The sequence below is a fragment of the Pelodiscus sinensis genome, chromosome 2, assembly GCF_049634645.1.
Source record: "Pelodiscus sinensis isolate JC-2024 chromosome 2, ASM4963464v1, whole genome shotgun sequence".
Taxonomy (NCBI): domain Eukaryota; kingdom Metazoa; phylum Chordata; order Testudines; family Trionychidae; genus Pelodiscus; species Pelodiscus sinensis.
In genome coordinates this window covers 152,421,287-152,446,958 of record NC_134712.1, presented here as the reverse complement: position 1 = coordinate 152,446,958, position 25,672 = coordinate 152,421,287, and the positions used below count along the sequence as shown (strand labels likewise).

At 40.7% G+C, this 25,672-nt stretch overlaps 1 protein-coding gene across 11 annotated transcripts in view; it reads left to right on the top strand.

The window, feature by feature from the left end:
• The window catches only part of FHOD3 (formin homology 2 domain containing 3), a 590,681-nt gene that overhangs the window by 499,906 nt on the left and 65,103 nt on the right, over positions 1 to 25,672 (top strand). For all 11 annotated transcript variants that reach the window (XM_075921655.1, XM_075921652.1, XM_025187260.2 and 8 more), the window contains 2 exons: positions 400 to 1,283; positions 9,757 to 9,915. In XM_075921655.1, coding sequence (XP_075777770.1) covers positions 400 to 1,283; positions 9,757 to 9,915 — 1,043 coding nt within the window. The remainder of the gene's footprint in view (positions 1 to 399; positions 1,284 to 9,756; positions 9,916 to 25,672) is intronic.

Here is a 25,672-nt window from a genome sequence, read left to right as displayed (position 1 = left end):
TGGCTGCTATGCACTTTTCAGACAAATACCAACTTGCAGAAATGGGCCTGTCATTTCCAAATATTTCCTGAAACTTTGGCCTTATCTACATGAATATTTAGTTCACAGCAACTTGGAGTATGACTCTGTCCTGCACAAATCAGCTGTCATTTGAAAGTGGTGTACCTTAAAATGTGCCAATAAACAGTACAAATCGGCAGTGTCCCTAAGGACAGTCAGTGTGAGATAGATTCACAACCCAGCTTGTGGAACATTTGGTCTTTGTGTAGACAGTCCCTTTATCCAGTTTCCTACTATAATTGTCCATGCATCACCAAAGACATTTCCAGTGCCATTTTTAGGATTCCTGACACCCTGATGCTGTTTCCGTTCATTGTCGCTGTTTGTGTGTGATTACAGGTCCGTGGTCACAGACCATTCAAGATGCTGGTGTGAATGAGCAGTGCAGCAGCATTCTCAACAACAAACGGTTCATGCTGGATATGTTGTATGCCCATAACAAGAAACCCAAGGATGAAGAGGAGAAAGAGTTGGAGGAGAAGGAGGAGAAGAAGGCGACGGAGGAAAGTGATGAGTCAATCACCAGCCTAGCCAGTAGGATCTCTATCCTTCAGGCCAGCAAGCAGGCCAAAGATGAAAGTGTCAAAAAGATGGAGGTTGGAAATCTGGACAACCAAGGCAGTGTGAAAGCCTTTGCAGAAAAATTCAACAATGGTGAGCTAGCCAAGGGGACAGTGTTGCCCGAGGGTGAGCTTGATGAAATTGTCCCTGAGAAAACACCAGCACAGCCGAAGAAGGAATCTGACTACATTTGGGATCAGCTCATGGCTAATCCTAGAGAACTTAAAATCAAAGACATGGATTTTACAGACTTGGGGGATGAGGATGATGTAGATGTGTTGGACTTCGATATGGGTCCTGGGGACTCCCTGATTCCCCCTCCCCCACCTCCACCTTCCTTTTTGGGTTTGCCTCCTCCACCACCTCCACCACTGTTTGGCTGTCCACCTCTACCCTCTGGTAATTTATTGGCTCCTCCTCCACTGTTCAGCACTCCTCAGGGTTTAGGGTCACCCCAGGTTCCTAGGGGTCAGCCAGCATTCATGAAGAAGAAGAAAACCATTCGTCTGTTTTGGAACGAGGTACGGCCATTTGAGTGGCAGTGTAAAAATAACAAACGCTGTAAAGAATTCCTGTGGTCGAAACTGGAACCCATTAAGCTGGACACTTCCAAACTGGAACACCTCTTTGAGTCTAAGTCCAAGGAACTGCCCGTCACAAAGGTAGTTCTAATGTTTTGTTTAGTCTTTACTCATTTTGAGTTTGCTTTAGATTAATGTAGGTAATATTTTATGCTTAAAAAGTTTAAAAAAGCAAAATTAGCTAAGGTAGCCTTTAAACATTATTAGCTAGAATCCTTGCTGTTTATGACTACGTTATTTTTGATTTGCTAATGTAAGTACAGTAATTGGTATCCGAGAAGCAATATTCTTTTCCAGTTATAGTACTAATAAAAGAAACACTGCAAAGCCTCATATAAAAAAATCATATATGTTTTATACATTTAGTGCACAAGTTAAGTATGCTAGAAAGAGAGACAGACACTCCATGAGCTAGCTGACATTAAGAGCTGAGCCCAAAACAATATACCTACATTACCCTATGCCATAGGACTTGTGTATATGTTTCTATACCACTGTTAGGATTTCATTTCAGCTGAGGAGTATTAGCATTCTAAGCTTTATAGCCAGAGTCTTCATATATAGGTTTGCTTACATGGGGGATATCGAGGAATATTAATCCAAATTAAAGGTATGAATTTGAAGTGGATTAGTTGTTAGACTATGAGGAGTCCCTGTGTGAGTGCTGTTATTCAGAATTAAAGCGGCCTTCATTTGGCTTAATTTACTTACAAAGTGAATTAAATTATCCTAAATCAAGGCCACTTGAATTCTGAATGAGAGCGTTCACAAATGTTTAAATGTGATTTAACTAATATACTTAAAATTCACACCTTATAGACACCTTAACATTTTAAGTACTCACATTTAAAAATATTTTCCCCATAGATACTAAGGTCAATCATGTATTAAGGAAAGGGTCATAACATTGAAATATGGTTCTGCATGGAAAAGTGCAAATAATCTTGTGGTTCCATGTAAAGATGTTAAATTTCAATTAATCAGCTAATCGAGTAGTCGATGGAATTCCATCGACTACTCGATTAGTCGATAAGGGATGTGTGCTCGCTATCCCCACTGCACATCTGCCTTTTAAGTGTAGTAAGAACCTTCCCTGACTACAAGAGATGTCATAATTTCTTGATGCTTTGAGCATTACATAGTTATGTTACCAGACTTAGAGGATTAATTTTATGGTAATATTCCTATGAAAAAGAATTCTTAGCAAATCAAGATTTTTCTCTCATGCAATTTTCATGTTTTCATTATGAAATTTGAATAGTCATGCTATCTAAGTCAAGGGTGAAAAACATTTCTGTGCAAAGTTGTCAAAAAAGACCACTCAAGCATGATATTTATGCATGAAAAGAAGAGAAATCAGTTTGACTTTCAGATCCTAGGTTCTGTTAGAAGGGGTTGGCAATATGATAAAAAATTATTTTGACAAATAATCCTAACACACTTGAAATGGAAATCATCAAGAGACAATTAACATGGAACTAGGGCTGTCAGCAACTAGTCGACTACCTAATAAGTTTATCAGATAATCGAGTCACTACTCATCTAGTTGCTTCCCACTCCCTTGCTGCCTCTGATAGAAAGGCAGCAAGGGGAGGGAGGAGGAGCCAGTGCTGGGGGGAGCCAGCTTAAAAGATGGCTGCTCCCCCAGCACTATCTCCCCAGGGAGACAGAGGCACAACGGGGGAAATGGCGTGAGTGCGGACAGAAGCAATCCCAGCTCGCGCCGGGTCCCAACTGCTGCGCCTCTGCCTTTTATATGTAGTAAGAGCCCCACTCGCCCTGGGTTCCCTGCTGCACCTCTGCCATTTAATTGTAGTAAGAGCCCCGTGGGCACAGTGTGGAACTGAGGGCCAGCGGGGTTCTTACTATATTTAAAGGCTACCAGTCCCTGCTCCCACCATTTGCCACGCTGTACCTCTGCCTTCCCTGCCCCACTGCTGAAACAATGCTAGGGAACTGGGTCCTGCTTCCCCCTCCCCCGCTGCCTCTGGAACAGAGGCAACAAGGGGGAAGAAGCGACTAGTCAAGTAGTGACTCGACCATCCCATAAGCCTAGATTTATTGGGTAGTCGACTGATCGCTGACATCCCTAGTTCCATGTTAAATTGAATTGAATAGTTAAATTTAATGGAAATTTAAAGGTAGCCTTTTAAAAGTTATTAGATAGAACTCTTGCTGTTTATAACTACATTGCTTTTGATTTGTTAATGTAAGTACAATAATTGGTATCAGAGAAACAATATTCTTTTCCAGTTACAGTACTAATAAAAGATATACCATAAGGCCACATATAAGAAAATCATTCCTTGCCAATGTATCTGTTGTACATATGCCTAAGTTCTCACATTAGTACAAGTTTTATAACAACTCTGAAAAACCACATAGTACCATGATCATTTTACTTTTCTGTTATTGGTACAAGTGATTAAGTAGCCATATGTTCAGAAACAAACATTCCAGGAGACTAGATGCCTTACAGTGTTGAAAATTAGATCTCTTGTACTTCATATTTAGGTCAAATCCAGTTTAAATGGTTCTAAATGGCAGTTTGACAGTCTATATTTTGATGTCCTTGGTCAGCCAGATACTTCACAGTTGGCTGACTTAGCTGATAGGCCAAGGATTCGATGGATCTGAGATCTTAACACTGTTTCTCAGTTCTAGATGCTGTTATTCCAGGTCAGGGTTGAGAGATGTTGTATCAGTTCAGGAAAGCTTGCCATACCCTGCTTTTGCTTTTGGGTGTAAGTGCTCTTGGGACTTCTGCTTACAATGATGTCAACTGGCATCTTCCAAAAACACTGAGTCCCCCCCAAAAAAACAGAATAAAAAGTAGAATCAGAAGTCCTGCTGATTAATTTATTCAGCTGACTTTGAACTCTGGGCTTTAGCTGTGAGTGTAATCATTTCAGCCATAGTTACCAGAATTACAGATGTGTCATAAAGGTTATGTGTTGGTGATGTGAATGAAATAGCCACAGTTTATAAAATGTTTGCACAATAAACAGTAGGTGTACATATACATGACTTACATCATGCTACAGATGTTATACTTTTAAATTGAATTTCTATGACACAATAATTGCTCAATGATTTTCGTTGTGTGTAGATCAGAAATGTATTTCAGACAGATTTTAAAAATAAATCCAAATCAATATTTAACTCAGGGTATGTAGAACTTAATTTCACACTCTCTACTTTTTCACAGTGGACTGTTGGTAAAATTATGGCATATTATTCCTCCTGTCTTCCTGCCTTGTAAATATAAATCTGTCATAGACAACTCATTCTGAATGTAGACTGGAGCAGAAGGAATGTGAATGTTGTCTAGGAGCCATAAAACAAATCATTCTTTAGGAATATTGAGTTATAATATATTTCCATCTCTGCAGAGTTTGTTCTACACTTTATAATGCCAATATTTTGATGACTTGGTCTGCCTTACTTTTACCCATTTACTGTAAATTATGTTAAAAGTTGAGATTGTTTTAATCATTGGATTGATTTGTTGATTTTCCAGATCATTAACCAGATAGATTTCCAAGCTCTCCTCACTCACCATTGCCCTACACAGGCTTCCTTTCCTTTCTTCCATGTGTTGATAGATGCTTTGGCGCAGCATCTATGCTTTGGCTGGCAAGATGAATCAGTAGGTTTCTTTGAGAGCAGTGTAGCTTTGCGAAGAGTGATCTAGATGACAACTTTCTCTTGGAGGTTAGTCTCAGAGACTTAGTGTCCGAAAGATAAGTGGTCATCTGAATCACTCTATAATTCACAACTGTGCTGACTTCTAAGAAACCTGATGATTCATCTTCCCAGTCAAGGAGCAGATACTGTACCAAATTTACCAGCAGCATATGAGGGGCCAGGACTTCTTTGGATGAGAAATTATAAATTTAATTTCCAGGATGTCACTTCAGTAATACAATACTGGTGCTTCCTTATCCTTGCACAGGAGTTTGAAGTGATATTTCAAGACTTACTGTTTTAATGGACAAACTTTGGGTAAGCCTACTAAAGTTTTGATGTATAGCCAAACTTTGGAAAACTGGTTCTTCCTCACTGTAACCCAACATCTTTCCTTCCACTCAACCAGGACTTATTCCTTTTGCGATTTCATCAAGACCATCTTAACATCTTTCATATGAATCCCAGGGATGCTCCATGTTACTTCCCTGACTTTCTTCTCTTCCTTTGAGTACAACCTGCTTCTTGGGCTCTGCCTGATATCTTGGACTGCACTTTGTGACTAGTGCTATCTGTGATCCTGATCCAGCTCCCACTGAAGTCAGTGGCAAGAGTCCTGTGAATTTCATTGGGCATTGGTTCAGGTCTTATCTCTCCACCCCACCTGATGGTAGCCTGGTCTCTTATTGCTGGCCTACACTGCAGCTCTATTTCAGGATACCGCAGTATCCCAAAACGGCTATTCTGCATCTTTGAGCGTGCCTTTTATTCGAAATATAATGGGCTCACTATTCCGACGTCCCTGGGAACCTCATTCCACAAGGAATAAGGGACGTTTCGGAATAGCGATTTATTTCCAAATAAGTGCTGTGCAGACTGCACCAAATTTCAAAATAATCTTCTTCTAAATAACATTGAAATAAGATACACAATTTGCGTATCTCATTTCGACCTACGGTGCAGTGTAGACACACCCTTAGACTCTAGTCTTCAGCTCATCCAATCCAAGATTTGTCCTGTTTCCCATCTTCTCCTTCTGACAAATCTAAGTTGGGAGGACTGAGGTGTGTCTTCTTTTTTCAGACTAGCAGTTGTCTTCAAATCTCAAATACCCTGAGACTTCTGTGAGTCAGAAGTATCAGAGATTATTGACTCCAGGAAGCCTGGATCATGTAAAATTTAATGAAGAACAAAAAATACCTCAGCAAAGATTTTCAGACTTCTGAGACTCCCCATGGGTTAGGGGGATTATCATCAAACCTGTTGAGGACAGGCAGTGCAGGTCTTATCTCAAATAGGAATAATTGAAGAGACATAACTGAACTTGTAAAATAAAATACATATACACATGAGCTCACCTTTGTTCCTTGGCTTTGCTTTGAAGATTGTGCTGAAAGTAGCCCAGCTCTGACTTTTTCCTGACCAGTTTGTCAATTTCCAGTGAGAACACATCCCATTGTGCCTGACTTCTACTGTCCAATGACTACATTCTGAATCAGGTCCACTGCGCAGTCGTATAAGAGCGACTGCCAGTCCAGTTTGTACCCCTAAAATCAGAATACAGAGCAACGAATAAAAGTTCGGCCAGTCAGATATCAATGCAGTAGATGTAGTCAGTTATTCATCAAACAAATTATTCAGAAAATTGAGAGAGAGAGAGAGAGAGAGACTAAAATTAAGATCAGAAGAGAGGATGAGGTATGCATTTCTTGGCTCCATCTTACAAGATATGCTCCTTGATACAGCTGCAACCAATTTTACTCCTGTTTCTAATCCTTAACAATGATTTCCACAAAACACAGCTATAAACAGCCACTTCCTGATGCTGGCTCACAATAAGTTTTTCATTAAACACAATAGACTACAACAAAATAAAATAAAATAAAATATACCTTAGATAGCAGAATGTAACATGTGGAGACATTTGTGATTTCTGGCAGAAAATTGGTAACATAACAGAGAAACTACTGCATGATTACACGACTCACAGCATTCTCCATTGCAGACAGTTTATGTGTGTGCTGGACTAGAGGTCTGTGACAGCTTGTTAGCAAGCATAAAGAGAGAGATCATCTTTCCTCACTGAACAAGTCTGAAAAATTTCTGCCCTTTATGCTGCTACACAAGGCAGGTATGTGGGCAAGATGGTTCAAAATATTTATTTTTCTGCCCAAAGAGATGAAAAAAATGCACCTCTGCTTTGCTAAATTATGTTATACAACCCTGCTCTTGTCTGCAGTAGGGATGTTAGCTATCAGGTAATAGAATAGTCAACTAACTGCATGAATTATTAGCGGTTAGTCCCCTGAGATGGGGCTGGCAGCTAGTGCAGTCTGGCCCCATTCCCATGGAGTCCACTGCACCCCGCACTGCAGCCTCTGAATCATAGGCAGCAATGCAAGTTGCCAGGCGGGAACCAATCCATGAGGGAAGCCAGTTTAAAAAACAGCTTTCTGTACACATCCCTCTTCGGCCTTGTCTGTACACAGTAAAGTTGTTTCACTTTAACTGTATCACTATGCCATCCTGACTGTGAACCCTATTATACTGGTGTAAAAGTGTTTATAGCTATTGACCATTATAGCTATTGAACTTACAAGAAGGAAAATAAGTTATAGTAGTGAAAAAAACCCTTTATACTGTCATGGAGTATGTCTAGAATACACCTTTCTGTCGACAGAGAGATGTAGATTAGGCACATCGAAATTGCTAATGAAGCAGGGATTTAAATATCCTGTGCTTCATTAGCATAAGCATGGCCACTGCTTTTTTTTTTTAACTGAGTTTTTTCGAAAAAAAGGCCGTCTAGATATGGATCTGTCAAAAATAAACCCTTTTTCGACAGATCCTATAAACCTCATTTTTTGAGGAATAAAGGATCTGTCGAAAAAGGGTTTATTTTCGACAGATCTGCGTCTATACTGCCAGGGGGGTTTGAAAAAACTCTTGTTTTGAAAAAAAAGCGGCAGCCATGTTTATGCTAATGAAGCGCAGGATATTTAAATCCCTGCTTCATTAGCAATTTTGTTGTGCTTGATTTGCACATCTAGACGTAGTGATGGTGGCGTTCTAGGGACGTAAGAGTTTAACTGATAAGCATCACTTTATCCATTCTTGTGGTGTTTAAACGCTTCTGTAGTATAAGCATTATACGGCAGAGCCCACAGTGCATGTAACTTCTAACATTTACATGGTTACTTTTTTAAAACTTTTTTTTCATCCATACTGCATACTCTCTAAAAGAATCATACTGTTAATAGTGATAGTTACACCAGAATGAGAAAGTGTGATAGGTTGGTGATAGTATAATTATGGTCCAGTTATTGCTATGGCGCAAACTCCAAATCATGGCAGAACTTAGCTGCGTTAACCTGGGAGTTGGCCAGGAAAAGGTTGAGACTCAGGCAGTCACAATTTGCTTCCCACTTCCCCCTGTGATCCAAAAGGGAAGTAATATGCCTCGGTTTTATACCATGCATGGATTATTTCCTGTTCCTCACAAGCATAGCTATGTGAGCTGACACACTGGTAGGTGGAGCCAAAGCTTAAAGTAAAGTACATGCTTAAGTGCTTTTGCTGAATAGGAACTTTAGACTTCAAGTCAAATTCCTAAATTTGATCCCAGTATGGATCTGAACAGCATTTTTCCACCCCCTACTGTATGCTAACATAGAAAGAAATATGCTTACAAAGTCCACTGAATAACAGAGTCCTACATCATATGCCATATTCAGTTACGTCCTCGGCTTTCCAAAAAAAGGTACCATGCCTTCCAATGCAGTGTGATGAAAAAATAAAATACATGTTCCCTAAATTAAGTCTATATTGAACATTTTATAATACCCCCATACATGTTTTGCAAATTAGTGTGCTTAGTTGACTAGGCATTTTTTGTCCATGTTGGGTGGGAAGAATTTTTTTTACATATTTTACAAAAAATAAATACATGACTGAGATCTGTAAAATATATATTTTGCATTTTCATTGTTATCTGTATTGTCATTACTGTCTAACACATCTTGCCTGAAGATCTCAAAGCCCTTGGCATATGTTAAGGACTAGATTATGACTGGCCCTACAGGGAAATGTGAAGGAAATGGGAGGGTAACAGTAGGTCTGCACTGCAGGGATCAGCCACAGTACTCTGACCACAATCAATGGGATGGTGTTATTCCTTCAGAAAACAGAGCAGGCAGGACACATGTTGCACCTCCAGAAAGAAGGTGTTGGAGCTCCTTCTGAGAGCAACCATGGAACCTTTGTCTGCCTTTGTTTTTCTAACATTATAGACCCACCTGCAAAAAAGCTACACACAATCTATGAACTATGTAAGTATGACTGTCTCCATTTTATAATTAGGTGAGATAAAAGTGAAGTGACATATTCAAGATCACATAGCCAGTCACGGCACAGCTCAGAAGCCCTGATTCCCAATTTCCTGCTCTAATCGTTTGTGTACACTTCCATTGAGCATCCCTGCAAATTCTACCACTTTCTGGCACCATTTAATTTCTGTCCAATGGAGAGATCTATCACTTCATACTGACAACATCAAACTTAAGTTAAAATTTTTGAATCCTGCCCCAATTTCTGTACTCCCAAGACTCATGGCAAAAAGTACATAATATATTTATCTTACACAGTTATAAGACTAATTTCTGCCTTCTAATTTAAACTCTTGACAGCCACCTATGACTTCAGTGGGGATGCATTGGTGTAAAGGACAGTAGAATTTACCCCATGTTTTGCTTATAGATACACAAGATTTTATTGTCATTGTTGCTACTATTATGTAAGTCCAAGTCACTGAAGACCAATGTAAATAATTGTATCAAGTTAATTTTCTTCTCTTTACCTGTTTACCAAGAAAACTGCTGCAGATGGAAAGAGACAAGAGATCATTGTGTTGGACTCAAAACGAAGCAATGCTATTAATATTGGATTGACAGTGTTACCCCCTCCAAGAACCATTAAGACTGCTATTTTGAACTTTGACGAATATGCCTTAAGCAAGGAGGGAATAGAGGTAAGAAAGGATAGTTCAATATGCTCAGTTTTAAATTGCTTGTCGAATTTTCTCTCTTTCTCTCTCTCTCTTTCTGTTTGTGTGTATCTATATCTATATCTATATGTATGTTTATGTAAAGATTTGTCCATCTGTGTGTGTGTGTGTCTGTTTGCAACTCCATTTGTTCAAGAATTCTTCCTAAACGGTAAGAGCTAGGACCACCAAATTTGGCATTCAGCTTCCTCTTATCCTTACTTAAGCAAGGTCAGGGTTTGAAAATGGGAAGTGCTGGTAATAGAACTGTTTTCCATAACATGGAAATGGAGGGGCACAGACAGGAGGGTTGTGATACTGAGAATGGCCACTGGGGACAGTGAGCCTGTGGGGGAGAGCTATACTGCAGAGAGACCATTGGGGGCGGCCATACCACTAAGAGAGTGGCCAGCAGGGCAGGGCTTCCACCATCCTGCCTGCCATCAGACGAAGATCTTGCTGGCCGGAGTGGGAGAGAAAGCCCTGCCAGATGGGACCCCACACACCTTGAGGTCCTCCTCAGCCTCCAACCCTCACTCTCTCGCCCCCGCACACACACACTCCCAGCCTCCTGCTCTTCCACATCTAGAGTTGCCAGGTGTCTGCTTTTGAACTGAACAGTCCAGTATTTGAGCTTTCTGTTCAGAAAACAAATTGAGAAAATACAACTGAGAAAATATAAATGTCTGGTATTTTCTAAATAAGATGTAATGTAGATTGTGATGTAATGTCAAGTGTGTCCGGTACTTTTGTTGAAACCATCGGGCAACCCTATCCACATCCCCAGGGCCCTGCCCTGACTCCTGTACCTCCCAGTCCACCAGACCCCTGCTCTGAAGGACCCAGGCAATATCAGGTAAGTCTTCTAGTATTATATATACTGTAGTTTATCTCTATGTAAGGAAAATATGCCTTATTATCATAAGGTTTGAAATTGGTTATACATGCCTGCACATTCTTTCATTCACTCCTGCATCTTTATTACTCAAAAATCTGTTTATTTAAAAATTTCAGTCACTAAAGTTTGGCTCCTAAATCCATGCTTAGGATTTTCAGATGTGCAAAGTACTCAGAACTCCAGTTGGTGTCCCAAGGGAATTGAAGATGCTCTGCCTCTCTGAACTTTGGGCTGTTTATTAAGTGTCAAAATATGGATTTTAATGCTTAGCTTTTGATAAAATTTTAATCTAAATTCATGCTAAGATTTTCAGAATCACTCACATATCTTTCTTTGTGTACTCCCTCAAAATTAATTTCATATATATTTAACTCATTAAACTCATTAAAATCCTAAATCCAGTTCATCATACATATATATTAAAATAAATGTTGAACACTTGCACATCATGGTATCAACAAGAGGTAAATTCACAGTTCCTAGAACTATTGGAAACTGTACAAGGTTTAATAAAGTTCATGACTGGTTTACTATTGCAGTTGTCCTAGATTGTATATCAGATGGAAAACAAATGCAATGGCTGGTTGTCCTCAAAATAGCATCTCTGTGTTACTGTTATTTGAAGTAAGCCAGGTGGTAAAAATATTAGAGATGATGTAATTTTTACCATTACATGTGTGAATTTTCAGATGTCCTTATCCAGATCCAAGATGATCTGTGTTATTCTTTTATCAAAACATTGTTCCTCTCTGAAGTCTAAAAAGAAACTTTTGCTGATGTTTTTATTTGATTTTTTAAATTTATTTTAACTGTTTTAAATAAACCTGTACCATTTACAGTAATAGTAATCTGCATGCATGAAGACCTTGTCTAAAATCCTAATTAACACCTGACTGAATATTCATTTGCAGCTCCTCCTCTTCAATATTTAGTATAAAAGGACAGGTTAAAATCAAGATACTATAGAAACAGAGCTTCAAACAGTTAAATGAAAAAAAAACTACTATGTTTTAACTTAATGCCAGAGTCTGATCTTCCTCTGGTGGAATACGATAGTTCCAGTAACACATTACTTGAATTCCATTGTATATTGCTCACATCCAGCAGGTGAATAATTGGGCCTCTATTAATTGAGAGAGACCAAACCACAATGTGTAGCAAAGATGTTAACAATATTCTATGCATCTTCTCCCTTAAATTTCCACCTTCCCTGGCAGACTCAACACTTCGCCAGCTGCTCTGCACAACTCACTTTTCCAACCAGTGCCACCTACTGTTAAGGCTTTACTAGCCACCCGGTAGGGTAGTGAGTGTTTTGCACCACCTCCGCCCTTTGTAGGTAGTCTTTCCTCAGGCATCCTGATTTATACAGAATTCCATAACTTTTTAAAATATACTAGGGGGTGCACCCCCTGCTTGCTACCCTTGCCATCCCGTGACTTGCTGGCTGCTTTTGTGGCCAGGGAGCCTGTTAATCTTGCACTGAGCCCCATTGCACCCTCCATGACCCCAAGTCACTCGCACCCTTTTCTGCTCCAACCCCACCGTACCCCTGGACAGGCCCCTCTATCTGAACACTCTCGGCCCATCTCACCTGCACCCTTCAATCGCCAGCCACCCCCCCCCATACCTTTCCCACTCCTGCTCCACCCGCCAATAAAATAGTTAGTTTGTGTACAGTGTTCAGAGTCTCTCCTGGCAGCTAACATGGGACTATGGAGAAGTGACCTGTCAGAAAGGGCTGTGCTCTGCAGGCTTCTGGGCCTCATGTGTAAACGAAAACCAAACGCAGTCAGTAAAACAGGGCCCTACTCCAAATGATTCCCTTCGTTCCAGGTGCTCCTGGGCACCCGGCTCGCTAGCAAGAGGCAGGGACTGGGTTACGTCTGAGCGGCCAGGTAGGGAGAGAATTCCCCGTTCTCTGCACCTGAAAAAACTTAAAAAACAACGAATAGTCTAGCAGCATCTTAAAGACTAACAAAATATGTAGATGATATCATGAGATTTTGTGGGTACAATCCACTTCTTCAAATGAATAGAGTTTTAAAAGTCCAGATCCAAAAATAAATAGGGAATGGTGGGGGGAAGAAAGGGGAAAAAATAGTGAATTAGAGTGTTCAAGTTACAAGAAGCTGATATAGAAGGTGAAAATTGTTCTTGAGTACCCATTGTTTGGTTGGTTAAATCATTGGGATGTGGAAGGTCGTGTGCTAGCCAGGTAATGTCTTTATTCATACCTTTATGATGGGTCTCAAACTTGTAAGTGAAGTTAAATTCCAACCCTTCCCTATGCCTGGTTACTGTCCATCTTTGCAGGGCAGCAGCGCTCCAAGTGTGCCTTTCCAGCTGGCAAGCGAGCTCCCGCTGCAGGGCTGGGACATGCTCTGTGCAGACAGGGCACATGGAAAAATGGGGAGCCCCCAGCTTCACCTGCCTGCATACTACTGAGAACCAGATTTGGGTCACAAGGGAAGAGAGCCCGGTTGTGGTAATCTGGGCCACTAGTCATTATCCTGGAGCTCCATGGTCAACAGACCATCCCCCACCTCCAACCTCCATTCCTACATCCCCATTCTCCTGCCTCCACTCCTATATCCACCATCCTCCCTAGCCCTTCCTCCCCTCCCCACACTGTCCACCCCCTCCTTTCATCCTTCCCCCACCTCTATCCTCCATTCCTACACCTCCTGCTTCCATTCCTATATCCACTGTCATAGTTAGTTAGGCTATGTCTACACTACATATTTTGTTGAAAGACAACCCTTTTGCAGAAAAGCATCCCTGCCAAACTAGACGCTCTTTTCCGCAAATGCTTTTAACGGAAACACTTTTCCGTTAAAAGCATTTGTGGAAAATCATGCCAGTCTAGACTTAGCCAAGGAGATAACTTGGAGTCAGAAAGTGTTCTGCTACAGAAAGTAATAAGTGACTTACCTATAGTCCCATAAGCAGCAATGGAAACCAAATCTCTTGACTCTTAGTCCAGTGAATTAAATTGAAGTCTCTACTCCTCCTTCCATTAGCAACCTGCCTCATTTACAGCACTTCACACCATATAATTTACAAACGATGAAACAACGAGTCTGCGGGCAACAGGTTCTTTCAGAGCACTGCATATCTTAGCTGCGGTGAATCAACCAAATCGCTTCTCCCCCTTTTGCTTGAATGGGCTCGGACTCTTGTGGAGAAAAATAGTTTATGGTCATTTAAAAACAGATCACATTGTAATGGATACTGAGACTAGGTCAGTTTGTGCAAATTACCTTCACTTTATAAGTTCCTGCGTTCTGAGTGTTTTGCTTTGTAATCTTACCATTCTTGCGACATAGGTTTGATGATATTTAATAGAATTTCCTACATTTTTAAACAAGAACACATAGACATCATGCTCAACTACAGTAAACTTCAGATAATCTGGCACCTTTAGGACCCAGGGGGTGCCAGATTATCAGATATGCCGGACTATCAGAAGGGGGGGCTATGAGGGGTCTGGAGTGGGGTGGGAGGGGATGCCACCCCAAACCCCTCATAGCCCCCCTTACGATAGTCCGGTTCTGCCCCAGGCGTCCCTGATTCAGCCGCTGCTGGTCAGTTTCAGCAGCAGCTGAATCCCGACGCCTGGGGCAAAGCAGCTGGGGTGCTGTCGGGTTGGTCCCGTAGCGCTGCCCCTCGATGCTGTGGGACCAACCCGGCAGCACCCCAGCTGCTCTGCCCCATGCGTCCCCAAGTCAGCTGCTGCTGAAACAGATCAGCGGCTGATTCCAAGAAGCCCGGGGCAGAGCAGCTCTGCCGCTGGCTTCCTGGAATCAGCTGCTGATCTGTTTCAGCAGCGGCTGAATCGGGGACCTCTGGGGCAGAGCAGCTGGGGTCCTGCCGGGTTGGTCCCGCAGCACCGTCCTTTGGCGCTGCGGGACCAACCTGGCAGCACTCCAGCTGCTCTGTCCCAGGCGTCCCCAAGAGCAGCTGGGGTGCTGCGGGGTTGGTCCCACAGTCCCGAGGGGCAGCGCTACGAGACCAACCCTGCAGCACCCCAGCTGCTCTGCTCCCGGCTTCCCCGATTCAGCTGCTGGTCAGTTTCAGCAGCAGCTGAATGGGGGAAGCCTGTCCGGCTGCCCCAGCACTTCCGGGTTCCGGATGGTGCCGGACCATCAGGAGTCCTGGAGCATTGGATGCCGGACTAATGGAGTTTTACTGTACTTAAATAGCTGTAGAATACTCTATACTGTGGTATTCATGCAATCCATGTGGCCTCCTTCCATACACAGCTTTCCAGACAGGATTCCTTTGGACCCTTTGCATACTTCCTTTGTATTATATACATTCACATATGTAGAAGAATCCTGTCTCCTCTTTTCACCTTCATTAATTGTAGATAAAAACACTGCACAGCCTACAAATTTTCCCAATCAGTAGGTTCCCGTTCAAGCCCCTATAGAATACTGTCTAGCCATTAAGAGAATGCAAACTTCGGTCATGCACAAAATATGATTGTTAAAATTGCATAACTTTGACAAATGATTGTCAGCTTTTGCCGGCATTCTGAAAAGTCCATTTGCAATTTAGGGAATCTCTCCCTGCCAGATTTCAAGTGTTTGCCATCTGTCCCTGCTGTGCTAGAGCTGTTCATAAAAAAAAAAAAAGTTGCCAACAGAACTTTTTAACAGATAAAATATATTTCCCCCCGCTATCCTTGTTCTTTTGCTCCCAGATTGAAAACATATTGGCCACATTCTGAAAGAAAGTTGAAGCTTGAAAAAGTTATAAGCAGTGGAAAATGAGCCTTGAAAATGAAATTAGTTTAAAATCTGAACTACAGACTTTACAATATTCTCTGTATCTGATAAGACACGTTACTGTCTTTTGCTTTTAATTTGCCAGACTGAATGGAGGCAGCTTACTCAGATTGTCATCTTCTCTCTCACTGTCTTTGGAGTGCAGAAATAATCATTTGTACCACTTGTCAGTGTGTCAATTTTCTCTGTATTTCTGCATGACAGATTTGAGCCTGCTATTTCATTTCTTTGGTTTTCTGAATACCCATGCCATGCAAAATTTGGAAAAATAAGCCCTTGCTGTTGTAGCAAATGAAGCAGCTGCCAAAGACTCCAGGAGTACATTTTGCACATAAGAATTTTAGCTTTCTCCATTTGCCTATAGACAGTTCATGTAAAGAAGCGACTGCCAAAAAAGTGTGGGAAAGTTTCACAAAACATCAAGGGGTAAGAATGGTGAGTCCCTCTACGTCTGTATGCCTGGTAATCAGACTGGAGTAACAGAAGGGGCTCTCCAAAGCCCCGTATCCTGAGAATTCCTCTAGCAGGGAAAATGATAAGACTACTGTAAGACTAGGACTCCTCACAAGACCTGACTGAGGTGCTGTGCTAGGGCCAGTCTGTGTTGGGATATGGATGCATAATGCAGCAGTGCAGAGCTTCTAAGCAGTTCTGCATCCTGCAAAGTAGCCCCAAGGAGGCAACTGTGACTTAGGCCATGTGAATTTTGCAAGTGTCCTCTGAAACCCCCACAGCCCTGGATTACTCTCCTTCCCCTATGCTGCATTTCTAAGAGCTTATCTTCACAGCTGTGTTTGCCCAAAGTATAATTGGAGAGCTGTCCCTAAACTAGCTCTGCCCCACCCAATCTCCAATTCAGTGATTCAGGTGCTGATGATGCTTGAGGTGGTTAAGGCAGGGGGTACAGTTACAGGCAACAAACTAAAGTTAGTACAGCTCATCAGATGCTGATTCAGTCACTTGGGGCTGCTAATCCAGTCACTGTGTGCATTGCCTTGCAGTGTGGCCACTCTGGGTATGTCTGTGCAGATACCCACACATGGCCTGGGTCCACTGACTGGAGCCTGTGGGACTTGCATGTAGAATTGCAGTGTCAGGATTGGCTGGAGCCTGCGGGTCCCAGAGCTGTTTTTAAAAGTCTAGTGTCTTTCTGCCTCCCTGCTGCTGAAATCTTCCCCACACACACAGGGAAAGGCTTCCTCAGCAGGCAGCTGCCAGAGACTTTCCATACTGCCTCCTTCTCTCCAGAGCCTTTTACTGCTGCATATGTAGCTACACTCCACAGTATGAACCCAGCCTGCCTTACACTGTGGTATGTAGCTGCACGTACCCTACATGCTAAAGGCTTCAATGCCATAGTATATGCCAACTGGGAGTAATCATTTTGCCTATTCTGTAATAGAAGCTGTGGCAGGAGCTGTGGGTCTATCATACTTTAAAAATGATATTGACAGTGCTGAATATTAGCATGCATAAGAACCTGGCAAAATCTTCTATTCTTCTATTTCCTTTGTTCTCCTGGGCTCTCATAATGAAGCCATAATGTTAGCATCAGAAGGGCCTTTCATTGAGGTTCTGGACGTAGGGATAACCCACAGGACTAATATTTTCCAAACTGAAATCAGATACACATGGGAGCTATTAAAAAACCCTCAGAGGGTGGCATTATATAAATCATAAAAGTTGGCAGATTTATGTCAAATATGACCGTGGAAAACCTTTGGAATTGTAAACAGACAGAACCAAAATCAAAAGGCAAATATTATGTTTGTCTTTAAACTTTACACTGTCAAATATAGACAAATCTTTCTATTCCTTTGACTTTTTAACTCAAATGGACATAAGCAGAAATAAGAGTGGCTCTATGTCATGTATTTTAAAGACCATAAAATGGGAGTAATTTGTTACTGAGATGTAAAGAAGAGAGAGACAAAGAAACATTGCTTGGTTTTAAGCAAACATATATTTAGTATGAAGAGAACCTTAGGAGCCAGAAAAAAGGATCAGCCTCTCAGTGTGTCCCTACAACTGCAGGGTAGCAATGAGAGATGATTTAATCAACCATCTAATGGAGAAGATGGCAAGGACAATCTGCAAAATCCTTGGTCTTTGCAAAACATGATGAATAAAGGAGATGGAGGGGAAGTGGAGAGATGAAAGTACCACCATCGTGGGAAAAGAAGAAGGTGCGAGAATCATTGGTGGAAACAGCTTCAGTATCAACAAGGAATTATCCTCAAAAATCATGTCCTGCAAGTTCAACTCATCCTGCATTAGAGTGTTACACCTCCGACTGAATAAGAACAGCACAAATATGTACTCCCAGAAGCACAAACAAAAATGACAATGTGAAAGAAGTCTATGAGGAGGTAGAGGAAACTCTCAATCAAAAATTCACATATACAATCAAAATGGGAGATTTCAGTGCCAAAGATAGAAGAGCGTGAAAAATTAATTGGAAGGTATGGCATCAATGAACAGAATCTATGGAGAGAGCAACTAGCAACTCTGGTGGAGATGAAAGAAATGTTCATTGGCAAATCCTGGTTTAAGAAGAAGAGCCAAGAGAAGATGGACATAGATTGTGCTTAATGTGAAGAACAAGAATGAGATTTACTATATTCTGATAAGCAGCGCATTGTACAAGGCATCTTAGAGTACCATCATTTAACACTGGTAGTGATCATCACTTGCTCAGAGAACAGCTCAACTTTAACAAAAAGGTGGAGAAGAATGCACTGCAGATAGCAAATCAGAGACAGCAGCCAAAAATATTCAACAAGGCAATCTTGAAAGTGAATATTTCTAACCAAGGAAGACTGAAGTCTAACAAATAACTGTGATAAGGATCATAAAAATGTCACTGGTAAGCAGAGGCAATGCGTGAAATAAGAAAGAAAGACTGAAGACAGGAAAAGGAAGTATCTTGGGGAAAATGCGGAACTTTCTTAAGAAGTTGAGGAATAGGAAGTGAAATGATTATGATAAACTTGAGTACTCCCTGCTCTGCAAATTGATAAGAAGAAGACTAAAGGAGGACTTGAGAAGTACCAAAGTGAAAGGCTGTTAAATACAGTTGAAGATTGCAGAAGTCTCAAAAAATGCAAAAGGGAATTAACACTGGACAGGTCAGCAATAATGGTGCCAAAGAACAGCGATAGAAAACCAGTAATTGATAGAACAAGGTTGGAAGCAGTCTGCAAAGATTTTTACACTAAACTGTTCCTGTTTCAAATAGATATCCCAGGACCAACACTTCAACCAACCAATGAGCACATGCCTCCAGTTCTTGTCAGTGAAGTTTGATATGCAGTTCACTAAGGGTACGTCAACACAGCAGAGCAAAAGTTGAATTAAAATATGTAACTTCAGCTACATCAATTGCGTAGCTTAAGTCAAAATAGCTTACTTCAGCTTTCAGCGCTGTCTACACAGCAGGAAATCGAAGGAAGAATGCTCTTCCTTTGGCTTCCCTTACTCCTCATAAAATGTGGGTTACAGGAGTCGAAGTAAAAAGTCCTTCAGTTTGCCATTATTTCAAAATAATGGCTTGCAGTATAGACACAATCTTTGTTATTTTGGAATAATGACAGTCACTGCTGTGTAGACATAGCCTATATGAAGGAAGGAAAAGCCACAGGTAAAAATGGAGTGATAGTTAAAGTAAGAGCTGGAGGCCTTGACCTCTAGGAAACCCTTGCTCAGAGATTTAGCCATTACTTGGAAATGCAGAGGATACTTCTAGCTGGAAGGTGTCCAACATCATTCTGCTGTACAAGAATGGTTGTTATGAAGATCTGAAGAACTTTCATCCAGTATGCCTTATCTTACATGTCTACGAGCTGTTCACCAAAATAATAATTTAACAACTTTGGTAACAAAGTTTGGATGAGCAGCAGCAGAGAAAGCAGACAGGTGTTTGAAGGAATTTCAGCACAATGGACCATGTTTTCATTATGAACTAGCTATTGAAATGCTCAGGGAAATCCAAATTCCCATTATGAATTGCCGTCGTTGATGTTGAAAGAACAAAGGTCCATCTAGCCCAGTATCCTGTCTGCCAACAGTGGCCAGCACCAGGTGCCCCAGAGAGGGTGGACCGAAGACAATGATCAAGTGATTTGTCTCCTGCCATCCCCCTCCAGCCTCTGACAAACAAAGGCCAAGGACACCATTGTATCCCCGATAGGATACAGAGTGGGAGAAGGGGTACAGAGTGGGAGAAGGGGTACCTTGACATCAGTGTCCCTCTTCTCCCTTCCTTAAACAGAAAGCAGGAAGCTTCTGAGGAAACAGTTTCAAGGCAAAGGGACGGAAATGCGCACCAGTGTGAGGAGGAGCAGCTGAAGTGCCTTCACTTGACAACTTCTTGACCAAACTGGGTAGGATCACCTGTCTGAAGCTCCAGAATCTACCAGTAGATCCGGATCTACTGGTTGGTGACTACTGGGTTAATCAAACTCTTCACAGCCTGCCTCGAAATGGTAATGAGATGGATGAATTGGAAGAGTGGAATCAACATAAATGAAGAATTAAACCATCTTAGATTCATGGATGATATTGTGTTGATAGCTAAAAATAAAATCAAACTACAGAAAATGCTATGAGAACTCAACACAAAAAGTGGCCAAGTCTCAGCCTGAAAATTAACCACTCCAAACCTACATTTAAGGTCTAACAACTTGTTTAAAATCCAAATAACAATCAAGATAGAACAAATAGAAGAAGTTGAGCAATACACCTATTTGGCCGAGAAATAAATGTGCCAAAATCAGGAAGGTGAACTCTTGTAGAGAAAGACAGCAGGTTTGTGTTCATTTAGTTCTATCCTGGATGTCCTCCATGGAAAAAATCCACCAGGCTCTTCAACTCAACAGCACTGTCAGCAATATAGTATAGCAGCCACGCATGGATAGAGACAAAGACAAAGAGAACAGCGCCTGTGTGTCATGAAGAGGGCAGTGGAAAGAAAAATTCTGGTAATTTCAATCCATGACTGAGTCCCTAGTAAAGTAATCCGATAACAGAGTAGAGTGCAGGAGGTTGGTGTTGAGAGCAAATATAGTAAAATGTGAGGGGCTGGACACATAGGGTATATCTAGACTACATGGCTCCGTTGATGGAGCCACGTAGATGAATTTACTAGACATAGCAAAATGAAGCGGCAATTTAAATAATCGCCACTTCATTTACATCAAAATGGCCACCGCGCTGTGCCGATGATCAGCTGATTGGCACAGCGGGGCAATCTAGATGCTCCACAGTCGACAAGGGGAGCCTTTCTCGACCACTCCGGTATGCCTCATGAAACAAGGTTTACCGGAGCGGTCAAGAAAGGCTTCCCTTCTTGACTGCGGCGCATCTAGACTGCCCCGCTGTGCCAATCAGCTGATTGTCAGCACAGTGCAGTGACCATTTTGATGTAAATGAAGCAGTGATTATTTAAATCGCCGCTTCATTTTGCTATGTCTAGTAAACTTATCTACATGTCTCCGTTGCTGGAGCCATGTAGTCTAAACATACCCATAGTGAGGTTCACTGACAATTGGACTGCAGCTGGTACCCATGAAAGAAGAGTGCTCTATTTCGAAATAAGTGCTGTTTAGACAGCTCCAAAACTCGAAATACACTATTTTGAAATAAGGTACGCAATTGATTTAGCTCAATTTGCCTAGCTTATTTTGAGTTAAGCCCTGCTGTGTAGACATACCCAATATGGCCAATCAAGTTTGAACTACTTTTAGAGCAAGTACTACTTATTCATTGTAAGTGAGAGTGGCAGTCTTGCGCTCTTTATGAAATAAGCAAAAAAATCAGTGTAAGGTATTTTCTATGTGTGCCTAGTATGGATTTTAACAGATTCATCTGAAGGAAAAATCAAAAAAGAAAGTCAGCCACAATACTTATTGCTAGTCATCCTCAATGAGGGCAGTTAATCTGCTTGTAAAGTACTACTTGTTATGAGTAAGGACAGCAGAATCAGGCCCAAACTGAGCACTTCAAGAGTCTTGCATTGTGCATATAAGCATGAGTAATTTAGCTGAGTGGAAAGTGGATGGAAGGGGTTGAGATAAGCTACTGTGCCCTTTATGAAATATAGAAGCACCGTGTGCATGTGTGTTTATCTAAGATTCTAGGAAATAATGTATGATGTTATATCAGTTGTATATTGGTAGTTTTAGACTTTATCGGGTTAAAATTACTTGAAATTAAAGATGGGGGCAAAACATTCAAAAGTGCCTATGTCCCATTTTCAAAATCAAATAAATCGTGTCTTAAAAAATGATTAGGGTACATAGGAATGTAACTTTAAATTTAAATTCAATAAATAGTTGAAGAAACAAACCAATTTGAGTGAAACACATGAATGAAACAGATGATTTCTAAATATCACTAGCATTATGAAGTATTTTGGATACAGTTCCTTTTCTTTGAAATTGAATATGGTTTTGAGAATCTAAATCAAATAAAATAAATTCAGACGGTCGTAGTCATTATAGGTAGATTTCTGGACTTACCCCCCTAAATTATGTAAGTTGTTGATCTGGTTGGTTAATGGCTATTGGAAAGGCAAAAGAGCCTGTGAAATAATGGGTAAAATGTCAGAAAATATATATTTGGCTAGGAAATTCCTAGATGCAAGAAGAGACTAAGAACTTTATGAAGCATTCTCATCAGAAACTTTGGAATGACTCAACCTAGAAGAGTAATGGTTTTGTAATATATCTTTCCCCCATTTCCCCTACCCACAGAGTTCCAGCAATTGACAGTGTCCAAAGAAAAGGACCTATTGGGGTTATTTTAAGCTCAAATACTAATCAGTACCATGATCTCATATGAACCAGAGGGCCAAAAATAATCTTTTGTATCCATAAAAATGCTACTTTAGTGGACAGATTTTTCTCCAAAGTCATGCACTGTGGGCCAAAGGATTACGGGGGTATGTGTGGGTATGGAATCTGTAGTTTATACTAGACCAGGATATCCCCCTCCAGCAGTAAATATATGAGCCTATGAGTTTTGGTAAGCTTTTCCTTGCTCTCTACCCAAAGAGGGCATTATTGGGTATTATGAGATAATGACTAAGTTCAAAGCTGGTTAGGATCTACTGGTGGAAACAAAGAGGTAGTGAGTTGTTAAGATGTGCCAATAACCTGCTGTCCCACTGTGTTTTTATGCCATTTTTATCGATGATGTGTAAGAAAAATAATAATAAGCTGGCAGATGGTAGACTCATCAATCTTCAATACTAAACGGATGGTTTAAATTAGTCATAGAGTGAAAAACAAAACATAAGAACATTTTATTGCTTTTTCAGGAAGGCACAAGGAAGGTCATAATCAGCAGGGTAAAAATGACTGCTAGAATAGATTAAAAGTATTGTGAAAAGCCTCTTATTATTATGGCTTTGATTCAACCTTTTTCAGCTAGCATGAGATACAATCAGAGCTGCTGCTGACTATCAGGGCAATAATTCAATGGAAGGGATGATCCTTGAAGCTTCCTCTACTAATAAGGTGTTTGGATTTGCTTTTCCTTTTTCACATACCATATGTACTTGCCTAGCAGCAAAGCAGAGTAGCAGTGCATAGACTGAATGCTCTGTCAGCTCTGTCTGGCCTGCTGTATTTACACAAAGCTCAGGGACCAGGCGAGTCCCTTTGGAAATACATCTTACTGCTTCAATGCAATACTCTAAAATACCCTAAGGCTTCTGAAAAATCCATACATTGAGAATGCTTTATAAGAATAAGGAAGTAGGACGGAGGATCCTTGTGTATTGGGCAAAATCCTGGAGCCTGGTTTATTTGCAGGGGGTAATTGAGGGTATTGCAACTACCAAAGTGTCTTCCCTTCTGAGACCAAAATGTATCAGCAGCATGTGTACCTCTTTCATGTTGCTAAATCGGTCATATATGAATGTTAAAATAATCCCAATTTCAAACTATCCTGGCTCTTCCATTTAGCCTCAGAAAGCCACTGAAATTTGTAATCTACGTGCTGGGGAGTTATTGAGGAGTTCTCCTGATGTACCATTTAGGATTTTTCTCTCATCTGTGTGTACTAATCTCTCTAATCCGTCCCTCATTTTGTCCGATCTCTTTGCGTGTTTACAAAGTACCCATTGCAGTAGCCTCTGCAATGGGTACTTTGAGAAGTGCTCTGAAACAATTCAGTTCTCAGCTCTGGTCCAGATAATCAATGTGATCTTGTAAAACTGATTATAGATAGACCATAAAAACAAATAAAAAAATCATATTGATGTCAGTAAAAGAAGGCTGTCTTCAGTAAGTTCATGCAACAGTAATTTCAAGCCATTTTCAGGATATGTGTCAGGAAACACAGATATGTCTTAGAATTCAAAGGAGGGGCAATGGATTCATTTGTATTTTACAATGGGATCATATACATTCCAGGACAAAAATTGCACACCCTTATTATCACCTGGATCATTTTTCTTTGGATAGCATATCTCCTCCATCTCCTAAGGCTGATTATTTTCTCTCTTAGATTGTAAGATCTCTAGTGTAGGGAACCCCACCTGTAGTGCAGTATAAACACGATGTAATAATAACCGGGGGAAAAAGGAGCACAGAAATTGAATTCTAGATTATCCCTCCTCTGTTCCAATGAATGAAAATAGACTAAATGATTCCAGTTCCTGACTGAAATGAGTACAGACATTATGCTTCCCATCTGCATATCACAGGTGAAAACCAGACTGTTTTTGTTATTTGTATAGTATAACAGAAACACTGAGTTAAATGGAAAGGTAACATGATATGTTCAAAGCTAAAAGGTTGAAAATGCTTCTTTATGTAGAATTCACTGATGTGGGAAGATGGTCATGTGGACAAATACTATGGGCTGAATTTGAATTGATTAAATATTTTGATGGATCAAAGTATACTCGGATGCAACAGTAGGGGAGGGAGCAGGTAGCCTTTGAACCTCAGACACTGGCCACTGCTGGACCAAGATACTAGAATTTAATGAATCAGTGGTGTAATCTGGTATGGCAGATCCTGTGTTTCTTTTACTTTTTCACCACTCCAGAATTGATTCAGACATTGGAAAGGACTATAGGAAAAGCCTAGTGTTATTTCCAATGAGTGAACATAGCTCGTTGAAAACTTACCATGCCACTTTCAATGAGGCAACGTTCAACAGGTCACAGGTCCTGACTTATTTGATGTTTTTATGTTCTGAGGGATTTTTTTCATTTAAAAAATGCATTTAGTTATTTAAAAATTCATTATGAAGCAAAATCTTATTTCCAACTGCGACCCTGGAGAGCAAGCAGATGGGAAGTTCCCACATGCAAACAAGCACATAAAATCCATGGTTTAAAAGGAAAACGCATGTTTCTGAACAAATACTGACAGCAGCAAATGAGCATATTGAAATCCTCTTTCATCAGCACTATAAACCTGTCAGATAAACATAACAGTGGGCCCCATGTTATGCAGTGAATACCTTTAATTAAAATTTTAACAACCTCTCCTTATTGAGTAATTGTCTTAAATACAGGTGATATTTCTAGGACTGAACTACATATGCTGAAATAGTGTTGACACATTACATGGCAATAAACATATAGGATAGGAGTAGGGAGGGATAATTGTCCTTTCAATATCATGCATTTTATGCAGTTGAGCTACCCATCTCACTGTCATCCAGAAATGGTTTGGCATCTGGGCACTTTCATTCCTATCTATAGACATGCAAAATGTTTCCATTTAAAAAGGATTTTCATGGTACATTGCTCAAAAAAATATATCTTCACTTATACTTAGTATCTGAATTATTTTGTGTTCTAAATTGACTATTAGATCATCTCATCTGACATCATGTATAAATAAGCCAAAGAATTTCACCCAGTTGCCCCTGAACTGAGCCCAATAATTTCCATTTTACTAAAGCATATCTTCCAGAAAGGCATCAAGACTTGATCTGAAAATCCCAGGAGATGGACAATCTACAATGTGTCCTTTTACTTTGTTCCAATGGATAATCACTCCCATTCCATAAAAATAAAAGAAATAATAAG